This window comes from Falco peregrinus, chromosome 2 (genome assembly GCF_023634155.1).
Source record: "Falco peregrinus isolate bFalPer1 chromosome 2, bFalPer1.pri, whole genome shotgun sequence".
NCBI classification, from domain to species: domain Eukaryota; kingdom Metazoa; phylum Chordata; class Aves; order Falconiformes; family Falconidae; genus Falco; species Falco peregrinus.
In genome coordinates this window covers 18,532,433-18,546,041 of record NC_073722.1, presented here as the reverse complement: position 1 = coordinate 18,546,041, position 13,609 = coordinate 18,532,433, and the positions used below count along the sequence as shown (strand labels likewise).

Sequence of the window (13,609 nt, the reverse complement as noted above, 5' to 3'; positions counted from 1 at the left end):
CACCTCGGAAAGCACAGCTGGGCTTCATTTTCTCCTTGCCCGAGTCTTACAGCTCTCCCTCGACTTTTACATCTTCTTTAATGAGAAAACGTATCACCCTCCCCAGCAGACAAAGGACGAGGTGATTTTTCTACTCCCAGTTGGAGCAGCAAGACACGGGTGCTCATAGCATAACACGAGGAAGCAGCAAAGGGAAGACAAACGCGTTCTCTATCAGACTTTTAAGCCGAAATACCAGCTGCCTGGCTCTTTTTTTTTTTTTTTTTTTTAACTAAACAACCAGATAAATGTAACCGGAGGGAGAGTGCCTCCCGTTTCTACAGCAACCGAGGGCCGGGCGCGGCGCTGGCAATGGCTCCCCTGGAGCGGCCGGGGGGAACGGGAACAAAAGCGCCGGAGGCCGCCGGGCAGCGCGGGGGTCCCAGCGCAGGGTCCCCGCCCGCCCCACGCCAGGCAGGCGGCGGGTGAACCCACGGAGAACAAGACGCCGCTGTGCTCGCCCCCCGCCGGCCCCGGAGGGCGACCCTCCGCCGCGGGCCGGGGTCCCGGCCGCGGGGAAGCCGCCCCCGCCGCCCCCCCAACTGTGGCGCGGCGCAGCCCCCCGCCGCCCCGCACTCACCCCAGAGGAGGGTGAGGAGCTGCGCCCGCGGCACCAGGCTCAGCGCGTAGACGGCGCCCAGGTGCAGCAGCCCCATCAGCACCACGTTGCGCCAGACGATGGCCTGCCCGCAGCCCGCCGTGCCCGCCTCGCCGCTCGCCGCCCGCCGGGACACGGCCATCTCGCCGGCGGGGCGCTCGGGGCGGCGGCGGCCCCGGCGCAGCGCGGCCCCGGGGAGCGGTTAGGGGCGGCCGGGCCGCGCCGCCGCATCTGTTGCTGCCGCCGCCTCCATGGAGCTCCCGCGCCGCCGGCTGCGCCCCGCACCGCGGCGGGGGACGGGCGGGGGGCGGCCGCCAGCCCCGCATAGCGACAACCAATGGTGGCCGCGGGCCGCCCCGCCCCGCCCCCGGCAGCGGCAGCGGCGGCGCCGCCCAGGGGCCGCCTCACGGGGGGACCGGCCGGCGCGCGGGGGCCGCCGCCCCCCTCGGCACGGGGCCGCAGCTTGGTGGGGCGGGCGGCTGCGCCGCGCCAAGCTACGGCCCCCGAGGCGGCTGCGGCCGGTGAGGCGGCTGCCCCCCCCACGAGGCGGCTGCGCCCCCTGAGGCGGCTGTGCTCGATGAGAAGACTGCGCCCTCTCCCCGAGGCGGCTGCGCCCCCCGACTGGCTGCTTCCCCCACCTCCCCGAGGCGACTGCGCCCGATGAGGCGGCTGCTCCCCCAGAGGCAGCTGCCCCCCCCCTGAGGCGGCTTTGCTCGATGAGGCGGCCTGAGGCGGCCGCCCCCCCCCTGAGGCGGCCGCCCCCCCCTGAGGCGGCCGCCCCCCCCCTGAGGCGGCCGCCCCCCCCCTGAGGCGGCCGCCCCCCCCCTGAGGCGGCCGCCCCCCCCTGAGGCGGCCGCCCCCCCCCTGAGGCGGCCGCCCCCCCCTGAGGCGGCCGCCCCCCCCCTGAGGCGGCCGCCCCCCCCCTGAGGCGGCCGCCCCCCCCCTGAGGCGGCCGCCCCCCCCTGAGGCGGCCGCCCCCCCCCTGAGGCGGCCGCCCCCCCCCTGAGGCGGCCGCCCCCCCCCTGAGGCGGCCGCCCCCCCCTGAGGCGGCCGCCCCCCCCTGAGGCGGCCGCCCCCCCCTGAGGCGGCCGCCCCCCCCTGAGGCGGCCGCCCCCCCCTGAGGCGGCCGCCCCCCCCCTGAGGCGGCCGCCCCCCCCTGAGGCGGCCGCCCTTGACACGCTACGGGCACCGCTCCTGCCGGCCGGCCGAGGGCAGGAGCAGGCAGACGCTCCCCAGAGAGACCGATTTCCCAGACGTTTGGCCCTGGAAGCCATTGGAACCAGAGTGAGGATTCTCGGGAGGAGCAGATACTCAAGATCTAGTCCATGAAGTTTTGTCTGACTGGGAGTAACAAGGTGGGCACTGAAAACCAAAACAAACACGAAGACAGCACGCCTTTCAGCAGCAGTGCGTACCTGAACAAAGACTGTGCCCTGCTGCCTGTTGACGCCATGTATTGCTGCTTGACTGGACACCAAGCAAAAATGAATTCCAATTCAAATATATATTATACTATAAAGGAAAATAGCGTGCAATATGATTAAAGGAAAACATACTAGTTATTATGCACAATATGGTAAAGGAGCAAAGCGTCAAATCATTACTGAAAAGCAGTACAGAGACTAAGAAAAGGGCACATCATCAATTGCCACCTTAGCACAACCCAGGCCCACACTTAGGCTGGGCAGCCCCACTGCAGCCAGTGACAAGAGTCTCGCGGTAACTGGGAAATTCCTACACAGTGCACCCACCCGTAGCTGAGGCTTCTGCCCAGTCCCAGAGCTCGCTCACCTTTATACTCAGTGAAAAACAAAAATAGTTGACCACCCAGTGTATGTAAGCTTTGAAGTTTGTGCCGAGTGCAGGTGTCAGCTGCCTCACCATCCATAAGGTCCACACACACCAGGGACATTGGCCAGGCACCCCAGTGTGGTGGAGTTACCGCCGTGACACAGCTGCACACAGTATTTACTGTCCGGATGGCCCTGCCCACATCTTGCTTGTTCGAGGGGCTCAGGACAAACCCCACCTGCTCATGAAAGTTGTCCTTGAGCTCATTGTGCAAGTTAAGTGATCCCCAATTAAACACAAAAGCTTTTTCAAAAGCAGTAATCAATTTAATAAATTTTTACCGCATTCCATCCTGCCACACATGGAGTGTTGTTGCTGTGGCCTGCTGCTGCTGCTGCTGCTGCTTCTGGAGGCCATGGCAGGGGAGAAGGGACCCCATGTCACTTAGCATGCCACCATGGAGTTCCTTAGAGGCAAGTTGAGCCATGTCGGAAGGATGACCCAGATAGGCGGGGAGCAGCAGGCAGAAGGTAGCTCACTGTTTCTAGCGAGGCACTTCACCTGCTGCAGAGCAGGGAACATCTTGCACAAGCTGAGTATGGGGGGGGTTAAGTTGTGGAAATGAGGTGCCATGTCTGGGTAAAACGTTTGCCTGTGATGCATTTTGTTTAGTTTTGAACATTTCTGGGAGGACAGGAGTGAGCAGCACAGGCCGGCTGGCAGCCTTCTGCCCTGGCTGGGGCTGGCTCCTCCATGGTTTGTAGCCCACAATGGCTCTCTGTCAATGCACCAGGACTGCAGATGAGGGTCATTTAACTTGCACTGTGCTTTCCTGCTCTGACTTCCTCTGGGTGCCCAAGGTCAACTGTTCAGCTAAGTCCAAGTTTACCTACTATTGAGTTAATATGTGATACTTGCTTTCCTTTTAGGACTCTGCAATGTGATGTTGGGGGCAGGCAGGAGAAAGGACTCTGTCCTTTAGTGACTTTTCCATCTCTCAGTGTCTGAGAGCAGAAAGAAGCCCCCATCTCTTACATACTGGCTGCTCCCCAGCTGCTGCTGCGTACATTACACCATGGATGACCCTTGGGATTACAGGAAAAAACTGCACAGCCCAAGCTCACCTCTGCACACCACAGCTGACGCAGGTGCACTGCCCTGCATGTTCAATGGAGGAAGATCAGGGCTTGGGGTGGCTGAAACGGGAGTGCTGCCAGGCAGCAAGGGAATATGGAGACTGGGGAGCACGTCTCTGGAAAGGCAGGATGAAAGCGCTCATCCTGACCTGGCTCCTGCAGGCTATTAAAGCATGGCACAGAATACAAGTTAGTCTTGCACGCTCATACAGATGCAAGTGGTGCTGAAACCTAGCAGCTGCCTTCCACAGACCTTCCTGCCACCCTGGTAAGAAGCAAACACACATGGAAACTGCTTTACCAGATTTCCATCTAATTGAGTCACTGGTGAATGCATTTGTGAAGGCTGCCTCTGCCACCAGTGTGCATTGGTGCAGTGTTACCGTTGCACACAATACTGTAAGTTTCATATCCTACTTTTATCTTCAGATCATAGCAGTTTTACACAGTGGCCGATACAGCACCAAAAGCAGGTGAACAAAGATAACATGACAAATGCTCTGTTGTGGCCAGATGCCCTCTGGGTGTGGGCAGTGCTGATGCTTAGGGTGGCAGTGTCAGGTATCTTCTGTGAAGGGAAAGGCCTCATCTCACATCTTAGTAAAGCTGGTCGCATGCAGAGAAAGCTTGTCAAACAGCAGCAAAGCTGGAAGGGGGACATCATCCTGTACCCACCCCACTTGGGACCAGAGGGGTCCCTATTGTTCATGGAATTACTGGTCCTGGTGGAGAAGTAGATGGAGCCCAAGCCACGCCAAAGTCACCCCTCTGAGAGTGTCGTTGCACAGTATCGTGTGCGGATAATAATAATAAGTGGAGCCTGTCTCTGTTCCCCTAACGCCTCACTACTGAAATCACCACTCAGGCACTGGGACTTCAGTGACAGCATCAGTGTTTGTCCCAGGATCGCTGCAGTGGCAGTAGGCAGCAGCACATTTTGAGATGTGATGCTGTGGGAATGTCTTCTCTCTATTAAAAATCTACATGACTATGTGGATCGTGATGTCAGGACTACATGCCACAGACAGAGATCTGGACTGTCGGGCTAAGATCTTGCTAGTACCCAAAGATGCAAAGAAAAGACTTTGCAAATCCTACTCCTATTTCCCTTGGTAAAAAATAATACTGGAAAACACTCAGTGAGCCAGAATCATCTAGAGAAGAAACCTGAGGAGCTGCAACCAAAACAGCAACAAATGCAAAAGGAGATTTTCTCAGTAAACATTCCAGGGTTCATATTTTTAAAAGCCAAGGATGTGCCAGTCTGGAAAAAAATATGCCTAAGTGTAGTTCAGAGATCTGGAAACTGCCTGGTTTCATCTGCTGCACTTAATGGTGAAGGTGTAGTGACTGCAGACACGCTGGAAAAGAGAACTCAGTGCAGTGTTTGGAGAGAAGGGTTACAGCCTCCCTCTCCTCTGCACATCTTGCCTTTGCTGGCAGTCCCAGCTAGACTTTCTCCTGTTGTGTGTGTCCATCTGCTTGCTGAGTTCAGCCTCCTCTGCTGCAATAATGCCTCTTCTGTGCAGATGAAAGAGGCGCCTGATATTCAGGTGTGGTCTCGGTGACCTGTATGTAGCGCTCGGTGGTGCTATCATGAGCTAACTAACTTGAAATGAGTCTCACTGTTGTCTGTCTCAGCACAGCTCTTGCTCAAATCGCACTGATGGGCGAGAGGGCTGAACTGTGGGCTCAAATCTGCTCACAGGCAGCATGCAAGCGTGTGATTGCCCCTGGAACAGAGCCTTTCTGAACCTGACTGAAATGTTGCACCAGCTTATTTAACAGATAGGCACAGGCTTCAAGTATTGCTTCAGCACACCTTGCAAGTCAAGGCACATCCTCTTGTAGCCTGGCCAGCAAGAGAGGGCTAATCCGTCATCTGCACTGAGGTGAGAAATGCTTCCCATGGCATGAATCTGTGATTATCTCGCTGGCAAATTCCTACCACTGATGAAGACAGGCATCTCTGTGCCACAAAGACACTTCTGTCTTGCTGGGAGGAAGGAGGTTACAGGTTAGTCTTTGCCAACACAACTGTGTGTCAGATAACCAACACAAGAACAAATGACAAAGACCTAAATCATGTGGGGTTTCTTGTTTCAGATTAAACCATCATGGACTTAACAGGCACTGAGTGCTGCTGTTGGCATTAGGTACTGCCCCAGAGAGAAAGTGTGTTTTTATTTCTTGCTTTGCAGAGGGTAGCACAGGGGAATGCAATTAAACCTGCGAGTGGCCCCTGCCTGTTGTGCTGTACTCTGTGTAGCAGCGCATGGCTGGGCAACATCATCAGTGTCAGGGTGATGCCTATCCCACCAAAAAGCCTTCCTGCCGAATAACTTGAGACCTAGAGGCTCTTGGCCTTACTGAGACGAGTTGCCAGAGTTGGAGAGCAGCATGGCAGGGGGAGGCAGGCGGACACCAGCTCACATCCATCCCAAACGGCTCCTGGTGCAGCGCTGGCCTCGACTCCTGAAGGGTGATTGCTAGCAATGCAGGGCTGGACCTGGGGAAGAGCAGCTTTATGGGTGATATTGGTACAAAGCACGTTAGTCTGCTGTGCTAATTAATTACTAATTACAGCTCCTGAGGCAAGTAAATTGGCAGACAGTATATAATTAAACCCAAGATTGGTTTTGATATATTCTAAACGTTCTAGAATTCTCCACCTGGAAGAAAGAAAGAGGGCAGCAGTGATAAAAGGTGGCAAACAGTTCATGAGAACACAGTGAGTATCATTTTAACGCTACTGCTGCCTGCTACCATCACATTTTGGTGCAGAGCTATTTAAATGTTGACAAGAGTGGCCTTTTTTTTTTTTCTCTTGCCATGAAAAACTGAGTGATGACCCCAAAGCATTGTTCAAATGAAGATCTTAAGTGGTAAAAAAGGAAACAAAACCTAAAACATCAGAGGGACAAGAAATTTGTGCTTAATGTTTATGTATTGAAGTGCTTCTCATGCACCTGGCAAAGCAGCTGAGCAACAGGTTCTCAAGAATTCTCCCTTTTACTGTCCAGGTGGACACAGACTTACTGATGAGATCAGCTGCAGTTACCTTTTTAGGGTGCTCCTTGTCAAATACTCTTGTAGACTTATGGCTAACTTATAGCTCTAAAGCTGTGAGTTTTGATCCCTTTAGCTTCTTTTGAGTAAGGATTGCATTAAATGTATCCCTAGACCCTGCCTGACCATTTGGTGATGTTTCTGTCCCATGTGCAGGATTGGCAGAAGAAACATGGGAATGGGTGCCTCAGCACACAGCAAGTCAAGGCTGCAAGATTACCCTGAGCTTCGCCATTTAAGATTGGACATGTTGACAGTGTTCCTGGTATCAGTACGTTATTTATTACACTCCTCAGTATACTTTGACGGTGGCCTTGGCTCTTGTTCAAAGCTGAACAAGCCAGGTCGGCACGAGGCAACCCAACAGGACACTCAGCATCCTCTGCAGGGGAGGCACAATCAGTTGGTGGCAGACATTTGGCCATATAAGCATGTTTTTCCCTTTAGCTTTGAGCCATGCCTGGCTCTATTCATGCTGCCCTGTCTTTGCAATGGATGCTTAGCGTGGCTCAGAACAGTGAACACTTACTGACGTGGAGCCACATAGGATCACAGATGCGGCAGGGGGTGACAAGGGAGGGAAGTATCTGACCCAGGGACTCCTTTTTTTTCCTCTCTCAGGCATAACAGAGTCTCCAGCCAGGCTAATGACATGGCGGGATCTGTGCTGCTGAAGCGAAGGACCAGCATGGTGGTGAGGGTAAGGACAAAGCTGAGGGGAGCTTGCGGGACTTTGGGGAGTGGTGCCACTGCTCTGCATGTTGTCCCTGCCGTGCTTCCAAAAATATGCCCCCTCCCCTCCCCAGTTTTTTTGGGAAACAGCTATGGCAGCAAGACACCCCCACCCCCTTTTCTTGCAATAGCCCAGTCAGTCTAGCATATGCTCCCTTCTGAGCAGAGAAAACACAGTTACCAAACAGTAAACCCACATTCCCAATCTGTATGTCAGGGAACTACATTATCCAAAAGGCACAACACAGAACAAATCTGATGTAAACATTGCACAGGCTCAAAATGCTGCAGTGATTAAAAGACAATCTTCAGTATTAGTGTCTAATGCTGACCTTGGACTTCTGCCAGCAAAACCAAGGTAAATCCATTACAGAGCTTTACAGGCAGAGAAAAGGTTTTCACTCAAGTACTTAGACCTGCCCACAGCCAGCCTGCCCCGCAGCACTGCCCCTGTTACACCCCTACCCATTTGCCTCCGCAGCAGGAGAGAACCGCATTACCTCTGCCCTTTCCCACAGACTCTCTGACTGGTGCTTTTGCCTGGATGGCGACAGCTGAAGTAGGGAGATGCCTCCTCGTGTCAGCTGTTGTTGGACAACACCCACGTTTCTGCACATTACATCTTTGAATTTCCTTCCAACCCTTTTTCTTGTAATTCTGCAGCCTTGTGGGGGTCACAAAGAAGACTAGCTTGGTTGGTGTTAATACCATGGTATAAATGTCTTCTCACTCAGTGAGATCAAAAGTAGGCTATTTGGGGCCAAATTATTTTGCCAGCATAAACTGGCAGGGCTTCATTGTCTTCCGTAAATGAAGATGGCCATTTACATTTATAACATCAGATGGGTGGCTAATTGCTTGGCATTCCTTGAAGATACGAACAGACGGCATCATAACTGATTAACTACTATTATCCATCTCAGCTGCTCTCAGGAGAAGAGTAGCAGATTTTTGCATCCACTCCTGTTACGTACTTGGGCAGTGCAGTTTTCTGGTCCTGAGCTCCCAAGGATGCCCAAGGTGGAGAACAGCTTTCCTTTTCAGTGAGAAGACTGAGATTATTGCTGACGTACAGTGTCCAGGCTGGTGATGCAACATCATGGTACCCAAAGATACTACCACCTCAGAAAACCCCAGTGTTTCCTTGTGATCCAGTGGTCTCATTTTTGACCACTTCAATTTCCAGACCAAGCTTACTCGTGGCCAGCTCATACCAACATTTTTTCTCACTGCTCTTCAGCTCCAATCAACCTGATTCCCTTGTGCTCCTCACTAGGCAAACAAGCAGTTTATTTAACCTCTTCCTTTAAACAAACTCTTCAGTCCTCGAAATCTGTGTGCCTTGCCGAGTCCCTTCTCACTCGGCATCCTCTTTTACGTGGATGGAAGTCTCACAAAAGCTTGTGCAATGCCTTTGAACATTCCTTGGCTTTTACAAAGCCACATCATACTGGAGAACTGTTCCCAGCTAGCACTCTCGGTTCCCACTGCTCTTTATTCCCAACTTACGAACTTCCAGTTTACAGCAATGCTTTTGCCCAGAACCCTGCACAACGCACCTACCAGAGTGTAGACTTCTTCTGCCACCACCATCAGTCTCCCCAGCTGTTACTGCCAGAAACAGCCAACTTCACAAACTGTGGACCATCCGCACATCCTCCACAAGTGCCACTTGCCAGCCACTACTCCAGCTTCTTGTCCAGGAGTACTCCCAAAATACTCAGTGAGAGCATATGCAAGACCAGCTCCTGAATTCTCCTTGCAGCATCTCCCATCCACCAGTTTGGTCCTGAGGTGCTCAGATTCAATTTTGCTTTCCTTGACTTGCTGAACAGTGTTACCACAGAAACATCAGGCCAGCCCAGCACACCTGCTTTTCACCCTACTGAGGTTTTTTTCTATTTTATTCCTGTCTACCTTTGCACGTATCCTTTTAAAAATTGCTCTTGCCCACCTTGAATCAAGACACAAGGGTCTATGTTCCTCTGGCCAGACTGCACCCAGTTTGCTCTGAGGGAGAAATCAACACTGAAGTTCAGTGCAGCACTCCTTTCCGCGTGCGGAGATCCCGGGGTACTAAGCTACCCAAATTCTGCTTCTGCTGCAGGTGGCAGCCCCTTTGCTGCTGCCTTCTCCCTTACCAAGGCCCCAGCATTTCATTCCAGGCTTGCAGAAGGCAGGCCCAGGGGAGGAAAGGTGAAGCACACCGAGCCACTGCCATTCTCATCCACATCAGGAAGTGCTGTGAAATATTTACTAGGTAACGTGGTCCCAGCGATCAGGTATGGGGCTGGTGACCTGAATGTTTTTCCCACCGAGATAGACTGCCATTTCCTTATTAACAGTTTCTGGCAGCATTAACATACTTCACATTTTTTTTTTAAATGTGGTTTAGCCAATACCAGAGCCTTCTGGACAAGGAGTCTTTAAGGGCATGGATGAATAAAGCAGGACACCCGCAAACCTTCCAGGTGACAGGACCAGAATACAAACCTACTTGTAACACTGCTTAGAAACCTAGAACCAAGATTAAGGTGAAGAAAACGACCCCAATTTTTTTTTTAAAACTCCTGAAACAAAGCAACTCCGAATTGATGCTTTACACTCACCAATTATAAAAGCTTATGAGGTCAGAAAACACTGCAAGGAAATAAAATTAAGCTCAATTTTGCTGGAGGAAATGTTTTGCCTGACAGATCTGTGACTCATAATCAGCTTAAGTCACAGAAGCCAGCAATGCATTGTTATTTATAATATTTCTTGCAGAATGTGTTGCCAAATCTGCATTCTACAGGCACTGGTATTTTAGATAGTTTTCAGTCAAAGACTTTTTTTATTTTAAATCGGGACATTTCTTCCAACTGTTGTTCCTCCTCCTAGGCATAAGTGCTATTTGTGGCACAGTGTTTCAAATTTTTAAAACTTAAAGCCAACTCCAACAGTGCCACAGGGAAAGACAGCGTGCTATGAAACTCACCTGACCCGGCTTGCAGAAGCACGCTTGCATGCCCTCACAGTGCAGCGAGCAGTAATCTTCAGGTTCAGGGGACCGCAAGAAACAACGTGGACCTTGTTTACACACTAGGTATCAGTGTCTCTGTATGGGTAGCTTAAACCATTCCACTATTTCCATTCTTAGCTTTTAAAAATGCACACAGGTGTGTTCAGAATCCTTGCTAAACCTTTCTTTGAAATGTAGATCTCTACAAATGTTAAACAGAGCTTTTAGTGGTAAGCATGAAGGAAAAAAATATCCTCACGCCTAGGACACAACAGAAAGCCGCCCCACTGTACTTCAGGTTCAAAATCTAAGTTGCAGTTCATAAAGACACATTTTAATAAATTAACATTTATTGAACATATCACATGAGCCTTTATTTCGCTTGTTTGCCCCAGTGCAACATTAAGCTATTTAACATGTAGATTATAATAAAAGAACTGTAAGCAGCTTCATAAAATGAAAGACCAAATACATTTTAATATGATCAGACTCTTTAATCTGGTGGATAAGGGACAGTGGGGTAGAAGGGAATAATCTGTTTTAGGGTCTGATATACAACCTATCTCATTTTTTAAACACAAATCTGTTAAAAGCCACCGTTTAGCAGGATAACATGCATCTAAAAATTGACGATATGGGGCATCATCCATTAAATATACTATTTGTAGACAACAGGGATGGGAAAAAGATTAAAATAAAAAGCACCAGGGCCCCACGGCCCACCTAAAATGAAGTATTTTGCAGGGAGAGTGTAATGCCATTTTGTCAGTGCTCTACTGCAACATGCTGTAAGGACTAGCATTTTTGTCTATTTCCTGCACATTTGCTGTAGAAATGCACTTCTTTGGAAAAGCAACCGTCAAGGCTTTGCAAACGCAGGGTGACTTCAGACACCCAGCTTATTGGCCTGGGTGAGGACAACTTTCAGAACGGGCATAAAAGCAGAGGTCTCACTGAAGTTGCTGGTGCTGACTATGTGCGTGTGGATGTTCAGTCCTTCCTGGTAGTTGCGGGTTTCGATGCTCTTCACAATGTTGTGCAAACCGCTAATGATGGTTGGAGAAAGCTGCAAGGAAGCCAGACAAGGCAGGTCAGCAGAAAGAGGAAACAATGCATACACTAGTGCTAGAAAAACAGAGGTCCTGAGTGTAACATTTGGCCCTCGGAAAAGTGTAGCAATTAATTCCTTGAATGACAGCCACCTTCAGAGCTGCACCACACTGGGAACAGTCACTGGGAAGACTAACAGCAGACTTCAACCAGAACATACCTTCTCTGCAGCACTGCAAAGCTCTGCAAGCCTTCACTGCCAGCCCCTGGGTGCAATTCCCTGATGTGGGAGACCTGCTGTGACAGACTGTGGTGCATGAAAGACCTACTGAGCTTTTATACCTCTGGGCTAAAGTTAATTGCTCAGCAAAGATGGCCTGAAAACGACAGGATCAGACCACTCTAATCCTAAAGTACTAAAGAGATCTAAGCCCAGTCCTTTTATTCTGCCACAGACCTCCTGGAAGACTTTGGAAAAGTTACCAGATCCTCAAAAGTACTTGCACATCTGCCCTCTGGTGAAGTCAATGAGCCTTCAATATCTACATCTTCTGTTTTTTTTCTGACCCCAGGCTGCACGTTTCTCACTCCCTGCTGGGAGCGGGGGAACTTGCTGTGCTGGGTTCATTCTGCTGGTGACAGGAACCCTCCTGATGCATTCACACAGTGCCTACTACAAGGAGCTCTGCTCTTTGGGCTCAGCACAGCTCCTGCACAGCACCATACAACTCATGACGTGGCCCAAACACTGTGAAGTCTGCAGAGGCACTTAGGGCCAAGCACTATCTACCAGTTTCTGGGAAATGTATGGAAACATACAATAAATGGATTTGAAGCATGCTTCCAAAGAAAGAACAAGCACCTTTACATATTGCAGAGAGATCCACACCACCAATGAAATCCTTGGCTATACCTGCAATATCTGGGGTGAGGGGGAAGCAACAGAACTTACTGTCTGTTCCCTAAGTTTGTCATACAGAAACTCCAGGCGTTTATTTGCATCATCTAGTTTCCTCTTGGTTTGCTGCAAAAGAAATACATACATTAGAACACAGATTTTAAGAATACCATACTGATCTGATATTATTGCATAGGTCCATGCAGCATGTGAAATTCCTTTCTCAACAACATTTTCCTAACACATCATTTGAATTCTTTGCTCTGTACTTTTCTCCCCTGATTTTTCCAGGAAAGGCCACATGATATGACTGGTTCTCCACATGTAACTGCTCTAGTTAGCTACAGAGACTAGTAAACTGTTAAGAGGTACATTCCAAAGCCCACTGGTATAGCTGATACGGAAAAGTGACAAAATTCTGAGTTGCAGCATGGATTTTTTTTTTTGGTTCACTGGCAAAGCACGATAGCTGGATAAAGTTATTACTGGAATCAGGTATCCAGCAGTGTTAATGTGCTTAAGGGCACATGCAGTCACTGAAGTCTAAGGAAGTACAACTCAGTCCTTTATGGCAAATCCTAATTATATTTTCCAATATTTGATTAGTTGAACTACAAGTTAGTTTGTACGCTTTCATTTCAACAGAAAAACTAATAGCATAACCCAAACTGTCCTCCCAAGTCCTTTACACTTCCATAATTTTATCTAGAGCAAACCACACATTCATGTGTCTGGAATTATTCTGCCACCAAGGGCTCTTAAAATAACACCAGTATATTCTACTGGAGTGCCACAGCAGCTGCCAGAGAAATGGATTTTTATCCACCGTTTAGTTTTTATTCGCCTTTTTTTTTTAAACAGCTACAGAAATTGAAGATTTTAATCCAGAATAATAAAGCAGCAATAAAGCATCAAGGTTACAATTACAGAAGCACAAAAAAGGTGGTCAACAGCAGTAGAAATGGCATCAGTGCACAACAGTAATGGAACTTGCTCCCAAATCAGTATGCACTTCAACCCATCTTCACTTAGGATTGTGCCATTTCCCCTGGCAACTGAAATGTTTCCCTGGATTAAACAGTCGCCCAGAGAGAAACCAACAAAGCCTATGGCAACACTCTGGATCAGGGCTAAGACAGACTGGTGGCTGCCTGCTGTACTAGAATTTAGGGAAAGCTGTTTGGATGGCAAAGGGCATAAAGGAGAACACAGCACACCGATCTCAGGCCACACGTGGCAAACCCCTCAGCAGCAGTTACGCTGTCAAGGAACTGAGACAAGTAAGGAAAATATAC

General features: G+C 50.3%; 2 protein-coding genes across 15 annotated transcripts in view; both read right to left on the bottom strand.

Moving 5' to 3' along the window:
• SCD5 (stearoyl-CoA desaturase 5) overlaps positions 1–948 on the bottom strand; it is a 31,554-nt gene extending 30,606 nt beyond the window's left edge. The window contains exon 1 of one of the 2 annotated variants that reach the window (XM_055795733.1): positions 620–948. In XM_055795733.1, coding sequence (XP_055651708.1) covers positions 620–779 — 160 coding nt within the window. In that variant the 5' untranslated portion in view covers positions 780–948. Of the gene's footprint in view, positions 1–3; positions 44–619 lie in introns of those variants that run through there. The other variant, XM_027795351.2, reaches the window with a different exon arrangement.
• A 9,891-nt stretch (positions 949–10,839) lies between these two features.
• Positions 10,840–13,609, bottom strand: part of SEC31A (SEC31 homolog A, COPII coat complex component) — a 45,449-nt gene continuing 42,679 nt past the window's right edge. For all 13 annotated transcript variants that reach the window (XM_055796208.1, XM_055796211.1, XM_055796212.1 and 10 more), the window contains 2 exons: positions 12,369–12,440; positions 10,840–11,432 (listed from right to left, as the gene is read on the bottom strand). In XM_055796208.1, the coding sequence (XP_055652183.1) occupies positions 11,253–11,432; positions 12,369–12,440 (252 nt within the window). In that variant the 3' untranslated portion in view covers positions 10,840–11,252. The remainder of the gene's footprint in view (positions 11,433–12,368; positions 12,441–13,609) is intronic.